This window comes from Abrus precatorius, unplaced genomic scaffold (assembly GCF_003935025.1).
Source record: "Abrus precatorius isolate BTA unplaced genomic scaffold, Abrus_2018 Scaffold11, whole genome shotgun sequence".
Lineage (NCBI taxonomy): Eukaryota > Viridiplantae > Streptophyta > Magnoliopsida > Fabales > Fabaceae > Abrus > Abrus precatorius.
In genome coordinates this window covers 14,141,331-14,155,581 of record NW_020874303.1, presented here as the reverse complement: position 1 = coordinate 14,155,581, position 14,251 = coordinate 14,141,331, and the positions used below count along the sequence as shown (strand labels likewise).

The window sequence follows — 14,251 nt, the reverse complement described above, 5'->3', positions numbered from 1 at the left end:
AATCGACTTATTTTTAAAACATATTTACATGTAAGTGAAAGTTAATTTAAATTGATTCTGTGAAAACAAATTTTGAAACAAGAATGAAAGTTAAATTAAATTAATTTTTATATAAAAATTTTTAAAATAGAATGAAAGACAATTTAAATCAACTTCTGTATAAAATTTTTTTAAAAGCAGAATGAAAAATTGACTTCTGTGTAAAAAATTTCAAAAACAGAATGGAAGTCGATTTAAATCAACTTCTGTGTAAAAAAATTTCAAAAGCAGAATGAAAGTCGATTAAAATCGACTTCTGTATAAATTTTTTTAAAAGCATAATGAAAGATGATTTAAATCGACTTCTATATAAAAAAAATTAAACCTATAATAGAAGTCAATTTAAATCGATTTATGTAAACAATTTTAAAATAAAAACGAAAGTCGATTTAAATCGACTTCTGTTATAATATATTTTTAGGACATTTACATAAATTTTTTCTTTTTAGAACATTTAAGGAATACTAATTTTTTTAATTTATTTATGTAAAAAAGCCAAATTTAACTTTCCTTTTGAGTTTTTGATTGTGTAATTCTCTCTCTATATCTCTATATATCTATCTATTATTGACTTTGCCCAAATATATGTGATTAAGCATGTGTTTTCTCATAATATAAGAATTTTTGTTTGGTGAAAACATATTTTTTAAGAACTTATACATTTCTTTTATTCCTTCTTCCCATATTTTTGTGTGTGAGATTTTCTAAGTTAATCTTATTTTCTAAATCCCTAATTTTCTTATATTTCAATAATTTCTTGATTTGGTACACTAATTTCTATTTGTTAGGGACCTATCAAACTCTCTGTTTCTCGAAATGAAAAAAAATCCACTATATTTGTTTATACCTTTTTTTAAAAAATTATTTTTTATTTTCTTTTAATTTTAATTTTTTTTCATGTTTATATAATTTATAAAATTTTCTCTCCTTTATATTATTATTTTAGTTTCTTTTACTTTATATTTTTATTATTTAATATAAAAATATTAAAACAACAAAGACTTGTAATAAAATTGAACATTCACAAAGTGGTATCAATCTAAAGATTTCACAAAATAGTCTTGTAAAAAAAATTCCTATGAATATTTTAATTATATGTGAATAAAGAGTTACACCATGATGCATTCTAAGCATGCATGTTCAACCTAGTTAGGAGAATAAGTATTGCATGACCTAACCTGATTGCTAATTCGAGTCATTTTCAGTTAGAATTGAAATAATAACTTTTAAAAATAAAATTCTTTTTAAAAAATCTCAGTCAAAATCAACAATCTTAAATCAAATTCTTTTCTTTCTTATAATTTTTAGTAATTAAATATAATATAACTATAATGGTGAGTTATGTCTTTTTTGTTTTCAAATTTTACGAGTATGTAATCTGGTTTTTTTTTAATAGAGTATGTAGTCTTCTTAATATCTTAAACAAGGAGAGAAAAAAATGTCTAATAAAAACATAATATATATATATATTTTTAAAACTCTTTTCAAAAATCAATTTGACCAAGAGAATGAAAGAAAAATAATTAGTTTGACCTAAAGGTTTTAGATTCAGTTAGTTGCTTCCTCGGAATCTATGCTCGTTGTGATTGTATGTATAATACAAACAAGAAAGAAAATCGTTGTGATGTGAATTAGGTTTCAACAAAAAGGAAGGAAATAAAGCGATGAAGAAGGGCGATAAGGGTCGGACTCGGACCTTCCCGGTGGATCCGAATGTGCCCCGATGGGTTTGTCAGAACTGCCGCAATCCTCTTTGCATCGTCGGCGTCGATCCCTACGCCGACAAATTCTTCAACGACCCTTCTCGCTCCGGTCGGTTAGGGTTTTCTTCCCTTCCCCTCTTATTATTTCTTAATTTAATTGGCACATGTTGTTGATTAGGGTGGTTTTCTGTTTAATATTTATATGCTTATGTTGAATAGTTCTAGAGGAATTATTGTATTGGTTTTAAGTGTAATTGTTCGAAGAAGAATAGTTGCGGTGGTTTAGTTTTTTATGAAGATGCAATGGATGAGTGTAGGGATGCAAGGGTCATCCATTCATGGTGCCAGCAGTGTGCTGAGTACGACTAAGATGGACAATTCGTATGTTGTGTTGCCGAAGCAACGGCCTCAGGCTCAGGGAAATCCTGCTCGGCCGCGTGGTGATGCTGCGCAGCCTGGAAAGGCAATGGAAGAGTCGTTTGTGGTTGTTTACAAGTCTGAATCTCAATCTGATGGCAGTGGAGCTCACTCGTCGGCAACGGGGGCTGATTCTGGTGACCATTTGCCACCTCATAACTCTGGGTTTAATGCAACTATCACTGTCCTGACGCGAGCATTTGAGATTGCCACGACTCAGACACAGGTTTGTGTGTGGGAACATGTAATTTGTTTGATTGGTTTTGAGGCAATTGGATTGTAGTCTGCCTGATTTTAATATCTGGTTACAGGTTGAACAGCCTTTATGCCTTGACTGCATGCGGATTTTGTCAGATAAGCTTGATAAAGAGGTTGAAGATGTAAACAGGGACATTGAAGCATATGAGGCCTGTCTTAAACGTTTGGAGGGGGAGACTGGAGATGTCCTCAGTGAGGCTGATTTTCTTAAAGAGAAACTGAAGGTGCTCATCAGGTTTACTATCTCCAATCTGTATATAAATTTACTATTTATATAGGATTTAAACCACTAGTCCTGAAAACTGTGGGGGAAAAATCAGAGAGTATTCATTACTGTCTTTAACTATTTTTTGAATCTATAGCTGGTATATGTTTAAGGCTATATTAGTTTTTTCTCAAATATAGGTAGGTGGGTCAGAATGAAACAGAAGATAACGTGGATTTTGTTCTATGTTTGGTGCAATTGAAAGATAGAGCAGAACTGGACATAAGGTTTAAAAGGAACATTTCAATTCCTTGAGATGGAACTGAGGATAGATGGATAATAGGACAGAATGGTCCTTTCCATATTTTTTTTCACATTATATGCTCAGTATTATTTGAACAGTCATTCCAATTCATAAGCATTTCAAATTTATTTTCCTTGGCTGCAAGGAGAAGGGTGACATTGCACCATTGTTAATGTACTGTGAACTGTTAGGCATAATATTTACATGTTTTATGCAATATTTCCATTTGGTTAAACCTTCCAAATCTACCAAGAGCCTTGGGTGATTTATTTGGCATCTAAACTTCTGTGGAGTTGTTCCAAGATCAGTTCCATATCTGTGAGAAATATATGTTGCCCTTTTTAAACTTGAAGTTGGAAAACAGATTAGTTCACAATCACAACTGTTTCAAATTTCAAAATTATACTTTTCATGCTTTGCGGTGGTAATATGGAAATTTGATTGGAAATGTCGTAGTCCTTAGTAAAAATGGTCTGATTGACATGATATTGTTGAGTGTATCATTAAATTTTCTTCCAAAGCATAATCTATGATTTACTTCATGCAATGCTATTCAAGATTGAGGAAGAAGAACGAAGACTTGAAGCAGCAATTGAAGAAACAGAGAGACAGAATGCTGAAGTAAATGCTGAACTGAGGGAACTAGAGTTAAAAGCAAGCCGCTTTAAAGAATTGGAGGAGCGGTATATTTTTCTCTGTATCTTAACCATATGATATTTCTTGATAAAAAAATGCCATGACTAATAAAACAAAATTTCTATGAATAAGGACAGATCTTTAATATTTTCTTATATGGTTTGTGTGAATGCTTGATGTCAATGATTGATTTTATGTATCTGAATATGTAACAGGTATTGGCATGAGTTCAACAATTTTCAGTTTCAATTAATTTCTCATCAGGTAGGTAATTGCCTAGCCCCCACCTCCCATACCATCTTGTCTGGGAAAATTTATTCTACTCAAGTTTTATGTTTCTCTCTGTCTTAAGCTAGTTTGGGTGAATTCTAGAGGGTCATTGGATCAAATGACAAACACTGCTTCATCATTTTTTACTATTGTGCCTCTACTTCAACAGGCTCTTTTATGTTGAAAGTCACTGATAACATGGAGCGAATAAAACTGATTATTTATACTGTCATCAGATGATCATACTTTATGAATGAAAATTTCCTTTTGACCAGACACTCTTATCTTATGTTAGTGTGGGATTCTGTTATGGCCCACATTGAGAAGCCAAAAATTAAGCATATGTACCGAAGGAGGAAGGGTTTGATGCACCCTATCATGCACAAGGTGAGAGAAGGGGAAACCAACTGCCTCGGTGGCAGTGGTGACATGGGATAACACTAGTGAAGTGGTTGAGAGGGTATGTAGGGACTATTAGGAAGAGAGAATGCTGGGAGGGGAGGAGGCAAAATTTGGGTTAGACTCTGGACTAGGGAGAGACTGTGCACTATATTGAATTGCTTGTATTTTTCTTTCTTTCTTTCACTACCATACTTGTCACTACTGTCTAAGCTGTGTGACAGTGTGAGTAGTTGATTTGACTCTCGTACTCTTCAATACAGATTTTTCTCTTTTCTTATATCTAATTCCCTGATGGTTATCTGATTTGTTTATTTTCATGCTCTTGTAAAAGAAGTTTAATCAAGTTGCAGCAAATTTTGCATTTTTTTTTAAAATATAACTTCCAAGCCTGAGCATTTAGCCAAAATGCTTCAATTAACAGGAGGAGAGAGATGCAATTTTGGCCAAGATTGAAGTTTCACAAGCACATTTAGAATTGTTGAAGCGAACAAATGTGCTAAATGATGCCTTCCCCATTTCTCATGATGGAGAGTTTGGAACAATTAACAATTTTCGACTTGGAAGACTCCCTAAAATTCCAGTAAGACACCTAGCATGTTGTATTGCTGGTTTTTAATGTTGTTTCAATGTGTTATTAAGCTTAATATGCATGGTTGTGTTTCTTCTTTTGTAGCTTATGCCTTTAAAATAATTGGTAAGCTTAATTGGGCCCAATTTGGATAAACTTATCAATATATACTTATAGGAGTAAAAAAAATAAGTTGTAAAATGAATCAAACTTCCCATAATTTAAAATAACTCATGTTTCTCTATTTTGTTTCTCCCAATGGAGAGAGAGGATTGACATGATTCTCATCACGATCGATTTCGGTGAGAAATTTTGCAGGAATCATTGGGTTCACCACAAAGTGATACAAGCGATGACCATGAATCATGCCTTCAACTTGTTGCCATTGGAGGAAATGGGATTCATTGAATTTGATGGATAGTTGAAGTGAGAATGTGATTGGGGTGGAAGCAGGAGTTTGTACTTCAGCCGTGAATCTTGGATTTAACAGCTCAAGATACCATATTAAGAATTTGAGATGAGACTTGGGGAAAGAGGCAGCTGAATTTGAAATTTTTATTGAAGTATTAAAACATACAAAACAATTGATGTTATAATGTTTATAGAGCTTAATAGCTAGCAATGATTGATACTGACAACTCCAGTTAGTTACAGTTCTATTTGAACTGGAGTTTTGTATTATTTCACACTATTCACTCAAAGGATAACAATTATATATATACACTAAACAGCCTAGATACTATCCTAGCAGTTATAAACTAACTAATAATGTGATAACTTTACAATCTTATAAAATAACTATTAATATAATCAACAGTTACAGTTAGATACCACAGAAAACTGAACTTACAACAGAAAGGCTAGTTTGCTAGTACACTAAATATTAGCCGCATGTGTCTTTTACTAATTTGGTGCAAATTTTCTTAATCTTGAATCCATTTTTCTATCAAGTTTGAATATTTTATTTTTTATTATGATGTTTACTACTATTATGAAATGTTTAGGTTGAATGGGATGAGATAAATGCTGCCTGGGGCCAAGCTTGTCTTCTCCTTCATACTATGTGCCAGTATTTCCGACCTAAGTTTCAGTATCCTTTGCCATTAACCATGTAGGATGAATATAATTACTATTATTAATTTAGTATAACTTCTCTTTTATGTTTCCATATTTTTTGCTGATCACATTTAATTAGAAAGGATTCTTGTCTTCTATGTGATATTTTTATTACTTTGTATGTTATGGTACAAGATGGTTTCTAGTTGAATAAAAATTTTAGAACAAGCTGAAACTTGCAGATCCTATATGCTTTTGTGTTTCATATTATTTTCACTTTACATTTTTCAATAATTTATTGAGAATGATTTGTAACACATCCTGAACTTACTTTTAGATATCGATTAAAGATAATTCCTATGGGTAGCTACCCTCGTGTCACAGACACAAACAACAGTACCTATGAGCTGTAAGTATGCCTCACGGTGCTATTTAGTTGTTTGTGTCTTTGTGGTTTTTGATCTTAGTAGTAATATATAATAGGTGTAATTTAGCTTGTCCCTAAAATTTGTGATTTTTTCATTCCCTCATCTTTAATTTTTGCCCCAAACAAGTCCTTCATAATATATGTTTCTTTACCAAATGGCCCCCTTGTGATTTATGTTTCCTATTTGATCCCTTATATGTTCTTAAATTTTTCATTTGGCCCCTCTAAATATTCCCAGTTTCTAATTTGATCTTCCTAAATATCATGAATTTTTCATTTTGTTGTCCTAAAATTAGGGACTAAACAAAGAAACACGTGATATTTTGAGGGACTAAAAGGAAAGAACAGAAGTAATCATTTTGTAATGAAGAACTTATTATGGAGGACTCAATCAGAAAATAAAAAATAGAGTATAGTTGGTGTGAATTATATTAATGTAAAATGTTGTGAATGAATTAATTTAATGAGCTTTCTGTATTTAGATTTGTTATTATACTTGTCTAATGAGTAGTCATTATTAATGGATGCTGGGGTTTTGCAGGTTTGGTCCGGTCAACTTGTTCTGGAGTACTCGCTATGACAAAGCAATGACACTGTTTTTAGCATGCCTCAAAGATTTTGCAGAATTCGCAAATTCTAAGGATCAAGAGAACAACATACCGCCTGAGAAATGTTTCAAACTGCCTTATAAGTAAGTATTACTGCATATAATATACACTCATTTAAGGCAGTGCTTTTTATCTTTGGGTTCTGTGTGAGTATTTACTTGCATTGGATAAAATAGAAACTTTGTTTTGGTGCCATGATGTCTGAGTCTTCTGGAGTTAAGCTGATTGTGTCCTTTGTCTGTTCGATGGAGATGGAGGAGAGGAAAAGATGATGGCTTTATGCATTTTTACCTCTGAGCTTGTCTTTGAGAGAGTGCTCTAACTCTGGGTCATGACTTAAGATCTTGATAAGGTGCACTTAGTTATGGTTTATTGGAATTTATGGTGCATTTGAACTTAATGCACGAGATTCACAATCCTCCCATTCCTCTCTAGGGAGGAAACAACAAAGAAATAATAATGAAGCCTGCTACGTGTCTTTTATTTGTTCTGGTGCACATGCAGGCTAGACTCCCAACCTTGCCACACCCACTATCTTTCTCAAACATCAAAATAACAAATGGCATGAAGCATGGTGAACCAAGCTTTGCTATACTTGATTTTGAATTAAATTAGTGTGTATATATATATATATATATATATATATATATATACTTGAATTAGTTTGTTAGAATATGTAGAAAAAATATCTCATAATATTGTTATTGTAACAACACAATATCCAAGCCTTTTTCCATTTCATAGTCATGGTTGTCAAATCCTCGAGTCAAATTGTAAACTTGTCCGAGTTTACAATCCTAGGTTGCAAATGGAGCTGACTCCCATGGAAACTCGGCTCTCATTAAACATGGCTAGACTTGGTTGAACTTGCACAAACTCGATCGAACTGGCAAATCCAAGCCTGAGTTGGTGAGTTATTTACCCTACTGAAAAGGCCCCCAAAAAGGCCAAAATATCATTGTTTGGGTAGGGCTTCATTTTATTTCCTTCTTCTCAATTGCTTTACAAAACCAAGCTGCCTCCAATGGATGAAACTGGTGCCTCTCATACTTTACCTAAATGCAACTAAACTGGTGCCTCTCACAGTCTTGCATTTGACCCTATTGCTATACTGCCTCATGCACTCAACGACTGAACTACTGCACAAAGATGCAGCTGCTGTGTAAATCTACTGTGGAACTGCAACCAGCAAGCTGTGACCTATTGGACATCTAATTTGACCTATGCTTTGGGTATTCAAACTGTAACAGAGGTACCTGATAAAAACTCAATTAACTGAATCAAATACAATACCAAATAAAGAGCCAGAACTGGACTAAAAAAATCAAGACTCAACAGTATTTGCAAAATACACCAGACCAAAAGCTCTGAAACCACAAGCAATCACAGCAAGGTCCCGTCATGCCCTATTTCTTTTGTTTCTTGGCATTCTTTAGGACTTCTATCTCTAGTTTCTCAATTTTTTCACCCCTATTTATCAACCTCATAGATGCGGTTGAGTTGATTGCATCCCAGATGTAGTTCGACCTTGTCTCCATCCCATATTTGTTTTCCAAGATTTTTATAGGTCTCCTTAAGATATTTTTGTTGTTTGAAGCTTCCATATGTTGTTCTTGATGAATATATAGGGTTTTTGTTCTTGCTATGTAGAATTGTGATGAAACACCAGGAATAAGATCTGGGTAAAAAGTATTATTAAGAAATGGATAAGAGAGCCTAAGCCCTTACAGTGACAGACCATAGCAGAGCTCCTCAGAGAAAATAATATTTCTCTGTCTAAGCACAATCCCAAGACTAACTACTCGCCCCCACACAATCCCACTAACCCTGTAATTGCGCTGCATGGCCTAACAAACTTGCCGACTCAGTAGTACAACTAATTCTCTCCCCCTGTGCCCTTCTTTCCCCTACGAGAATAAACCTTCCTCATCTGGTCCAGTGCTCAATCAGATTGCTTGCTAGGAAATTGTTTGAAGCTTCCAAATATTGTTCTTGATGAATATAAAGAGTTTTAGTTCTTGCTATGTAGGATTGCTTGCTAGGAAATTGTTTGAAGCTTCCAAATGTTGTTCTTGATGGATATAGACTTTTGGCTCTTGCTATGTAGGATTACTTGCAAGGCAATTTTGCCAAGCTCTTTTACAGCAAGTTTCTCCTTTGTTCATGCACGGGTCCACCCAGCCGCCTTGCGCATTTTCTTTGTTGCCATGTGTTGTGGAGTCCATTTTATGTTGTGTTAGTTTGATCTTAAAACTCAGTAAGATTTTACATAGGTATGATATCAATTTTTTTTTTTAAACTGTATCTTAGATGATCTCTTAGAGCTGTTTTCAGATTTCATATTTTAATATATTTTCCAAATTGTTTCCTTATTTGATTTGATTAAGATTAGGAGTCTATTAACTGTATAATAAATAAAGGTTAGTACTTAGTATTTTATATCACACCATTATGCTGAAGAGATTATTATTGTTAAAAGTATCCCTTCTTTCTTTTTCACCTTCTCTACCTAAATCCTAAATGATAAATATAAAACCTTATCCTATTAGTTAAAGTTCAGTTACATGGATTATAAGAAGTGACTAGACTTGGTCAAAAATAAATTTTAGAGATATTATTTGGAGTTCAAAGGTGGCTGTTAAAGAAAAGAAATCTTTGAATGGGTACGTAGTTCCTTTCATTTACAAAACTATATTATGCTTTCATGAACTTTTTATTATTATGGATTTAGTTGAACTGTTTATTATACCCTTTTCTATATGATCTTTATCGTATTAAGTGTTGCTAAATATATCAAGGTAGCAGTTGAGAATGACAAATATTTTGGGCTGATTTTTAGGATTGAAAATGACAGAGTGGAAAACTATTCCATCACTCAGAGCTTCAATAAGCAGGAAAGTTGGACAAAAGCTCTCAAGTACACTCTTTGCAATTTGAAATGGGCTCTTTATTGGTTTGTTGGAAATACGAACTTCCAGCCTCTTTCAGCTATGGTATCTTCACATGCTGAAGTGCAGCCAGTAGGGTCTTTGTACCCGAAGCGTGCTACTGAAGCCAAGTCTGAATCTCGAAACTAAACATAATAAACGTTTCCTAGGATTTAGTTTACATACAAATGTGTACATGAAACTACGTAGTCCTTAGATGCCCATACAAATGTTTGTATCACAATTCTTGTTAGTATTATTCAATACTTAATCTACGTGCTATTATTCTCGAAGTTACAACTAGATTTGATACTTTAATAATCTCTTTGATTTTGTTCTTTTGATTCTAATTGTTCGAATTTACTTAAATTAAGACATTCTAAAATTTGTCTAGAAATTAACTAACGTAACGAGAGAATTAAATGAAAGCATAATGTAACATTGATTTATATAAATTAGCAAAAGAAAAAAAATACATGAAATATTTAAATAAGAATAAAAAGCAAAATGGCTTCCATTATATTTTATGCTATGTTTTATTTTTTATTATTTAAACATTTAAATTATGGGATAAAATGTGGGTGAGATTTAATTTTAACATTCATAAATTATGTGGATTATCTGAATAATAAAAATTAGAGACATTAAAAATACATAAGCTAAATTATGATAGACTGATTAAGTGTAATATCATAGGTGTTTTTAGTGTTGATTTGGTTGAATTTTTACCTTAATAATGCTTGATAATTTTTAATGTAAATTTTTATTATGTAGAATGTCAAAGTGAAACTTTATTTTTAATTGGAGAATAACATAAATAATACATGGTTTTGTGTAATTATGAATCCAAAAACATAATTATGTTCTTATTAAATGATTTTGGAAGTGTTACTCTAGGTTAGTTTTCTTCAAAATGCAGCATTTGTTGTGTATAAAGTATATTGAAAATCTGCATTTTATGGAAAGGTTTATAAATCTAAATGTTTATAAAATAATTAAAAAATAAATAAAAGCAGACCCTTAGAAACCTTTGTCCAAATTATACATACCAGATGTTAGTGCCAAAAAAAAAAAGAAGAAAAAAGGCCAAGATAGATTTAACTGTTGACAAATAAATATAATTAGATAAACTCATTTAAGGATTTTTTTGGAATTAATTTGATTATATTATAATATTTTTAAATGCATGAAATACTATTAAATTGAATCCTACCATACCATATAAACAATTTTAATTCATGCTTAATTTATTAAGATTGAGTGTTACATCATTCACGTATGACTAGTGAATTTTATATATATTATGTTAAACTAAACATGAGTTAAGTAATTCTTTTTGTTAATATTTATATTTAAATTTGTAGTTATTCATATAAAGAATATATATTTAAAATTTGAATAAAAAATAACTTTTTTTTTATTGAAAAGAGTATTGTGCCACTTTAAGATCCTTAATTAGATGAGTCTGGAGCTTTGATCTTATAAGACCATCCTTACTCCTACTTTTTTTTACTTTTGCATTTTTCTTTTTTATTTTTTTAAAATTCTTAAATTTAAAATTTGGGTATGGTTTATGTGCTTCCAATGTTAGATCAGTTTCGTAAGTCATTTTAATTTAGATTCAAGGACACAATGAGGATTTCATAAACATAGAAGATATTGATAATAAGAATCTTAATATTGATTTTTGTCATTGTTTTGAAAATTTGATTGGACCAGTCGAGTCCGTTTAATTTTAAAAAAAATCTGGTGATCTCAATTTTTATTTTATTTGTTATTATTATTATATAAATTAATAAAATACTTTTTATGATTTTATTTTAAAAATTACTGTTTATTCAATAAAATAAATAAGGGAGATATTAATTAATATAATAGATAAAAGATATAATAAAAAATCAATAATATTTTTTATAAAATTTTAAACATTAATTATTTTCTTGATTCTTGTATAAAATCTTAAATAAAAACTAGAAGAAGTGTATTAAATAATATTTATATTATCAATATAATATTTAATTTTGTAAAACATTATATTTTTATTTTTTAAATTGATTGTGTTAAAAACATTTACGATCATTCTGTAAAAAAGTAAAAAAAAATATATAGTTATTTGTGTAAGATTATCTTACTAAGAAATATAGTTATAGTTAGACATTAAATATAAACGTCTCTTTGAGGAGGTAGAATCATATTTTAAAAATTTTAAATTTGATCATCTATATATATATATATATATATATATATATATATATATAATTGACTACACCTACTTATTATTAAGTGTATTAAATTTTAAAATGTAATTTTATCTATTTATTATTCTATACCTTAAAATTCAGAATGTATTAAATTATTCGCATTGACTCCACTTACTTATTACTCTGTGTAAAAAAATTCAAAACGTATAACTTATGAATTAAAATTATATTTTATAACACTTATTATGTTTTAATTATATTTAAAGAATATTTATTAATATTAATGATTATATTATGTTACAAACGGTAACATAAATATTTATACTATAAATTAGCTTAAATTATCATTATTAAAATTAATTATAATATTTTTCATAATTTACGAATTAAAATTATTATTTTATTTTAATATAATCTATATTTTATTATGTACTTCAAACACTAAAATATATTTTAAATTAAAAAAATTAAATTTACAAAATTATTAGTTTATAGTATATATTGTTAAATTAAATTTATAATAAAAGACAAATTTATATATTTAAATTATTTTATTAATTCATTAAAATAATCTACATTTCAATATGTACTTCAAATATTAAAATGTAATTTGAATAAAAAATACACATTTAGAAAATTATTTGTTTATATTATATATTGTTAAATTAAATTTCTAAAGAAAATACAATTCTACATGTTTAAATTATTTTATTAAATATTTTAATATAATCCATATTTTTAATATTTACTAACAATACTAAATTGTAATTTAGTTTAAAAATACTACATTTATTAAATTATTAGCTTATAATATATATTGTTAAAATAAATATCAAATGAAAAGACAAGTTTACAAATTTAAATTATTTTATTAATTATTTTAATAAATATATAGTTTAATATATTTTTCAAAAACTAAAACTTACTTTAAAATTAAATAAATTATACTTACCTAATTATTAGTTTATATTATATATTGTTAAGATCAAATAAAATAATTTAAAATTACTTTCATAATTTGCATAATTTGCTTATTATTTTTTAATTGTATTTAAGAAAAATTTATTAGAATTGATAATTATATAATGTTAAAAATATCAATAAAAAAGTTACTGTAAATAATATTTAATAAAAAAATTATAATTTATTATAAATAATTTAAATAAATTTTAAAATTTTCTATGTTAAATATTGAAAATAGAAAAAACAATATTGATTAAATTGTACAAAAATACTTTTAAAAAAAATTTCATGAAGTTCTCGATTTATCTTTTAATTATAAATAAAAATGTATCTTTGTTTTTAACTTCTATTTAACATTTCAATGTTAATTATTGTTTTATATTATATATTATTAAATTAAATTTCCAATGAAAAGATAAGTAAACTATCATACAAATAAAAAGATAACTTTTATTATATTAATTTTTTATTTTCTGACTTTTCATATATCACTGAGTAGGACTTCATCTCTACTTATATAAGTCATGTTTACACAAATTTTAAAAACTTGCTCATGGTTCTTTCTATTATCATCCTTTTTCTTTATATTTTGTAATCATGTCAGCTGTCAATAATTACCTACCCATGTAAGTACGTACATTTTTGAGTTTGATATTTTTTATTTTATTTCACTAAATTGTGTTATATATTTAAATTTAATTTTTTAAGTAAGCATAAAGATGTATTTTTTTTAAATGATATCATATATTGAATTTTATTGTTAACTGATTAAATTTTATCAAATTTATCACTATTTTTCATGCTTTTGTAGGAGAACAACAAGTTGCAATGAAGATAAATGGACTTTTCTTAATGATTTGAATTCAACAACAAATGATTGTATCAAATCTATATCTCCAACCGTGAAAACAACAAACCAAAAAGAAAGAGAAAATTAATGTATAAATTATAAATTTGTAATGTATTGTTCAAATTTCTTAGATAATACAATAATTTATATTTAATATTTTCTTTTAGGTTACAACTTGAAGAAGATGAAGTAAAAAATGAAAAATAAAAGACAACAATAGAAGATTTAGAAAATTGAACCATTTTTATTGCAATATTGTATAAATACTTTTAATATTATGTAGAATTTGAAAAGTAAAATGTCATCAAATATTTAAATTTTTTATAAAATAATTTTTTTATCTTATTATATACATTTCTCTTACTTTATTATTATTATTATTATTATTATTATTATTATTGACTTTATTTTTAACAT

The 14,251-nt window shown here is 28.7% G+C and overlaps 1 protein-coding gene across 2 annotated transcripts; it reads left to right on the top strand.

Moving 5' to 3' along the window:
• Positions 1–1,584: 1,584 nt before the first annotated feature.
• LOC113853802 (beclin-1-like protein) lies at positions 1,585–10,108 on the top strand. Of its 2 annotated transcripts, XM_027484434.1 has the most exons (10): positions 1,585–1,851; positions 2,060–2,385; positions 2,471–2,641; positions 3,485–3,609; positions 3,778–3,826; positions 4,656–4,814; positions 5,807–5,892; positions 6,196–6,267; positions 6,827–6,976; positions 9,733–10,108. In XM_027484434.1, exons 1-10 carry the CDS (start codon positions 1,704–1,706, stop codon positions 9,968–9,970), a joined length of 1,524 nt encoding a protein of 507 aa, XP_027340235.1. In that variant the 5' UTR covers positions 1,585–1,703; the 3' UTR covers positions 9,971–10,108. The 2 variants fall into 2 exon arrangements, with proteins under 2 accessions (XP_027340235.1, XP_027340236.1); XM_027484435.1 differs by lacking the exon at positions 6,196–6,267 and having other exon boundaries at positions 5,807–5,913; positions 9,733–10,084.
• Positions 10,109–14,251: the final 4,143 nt, after the last annotated feature.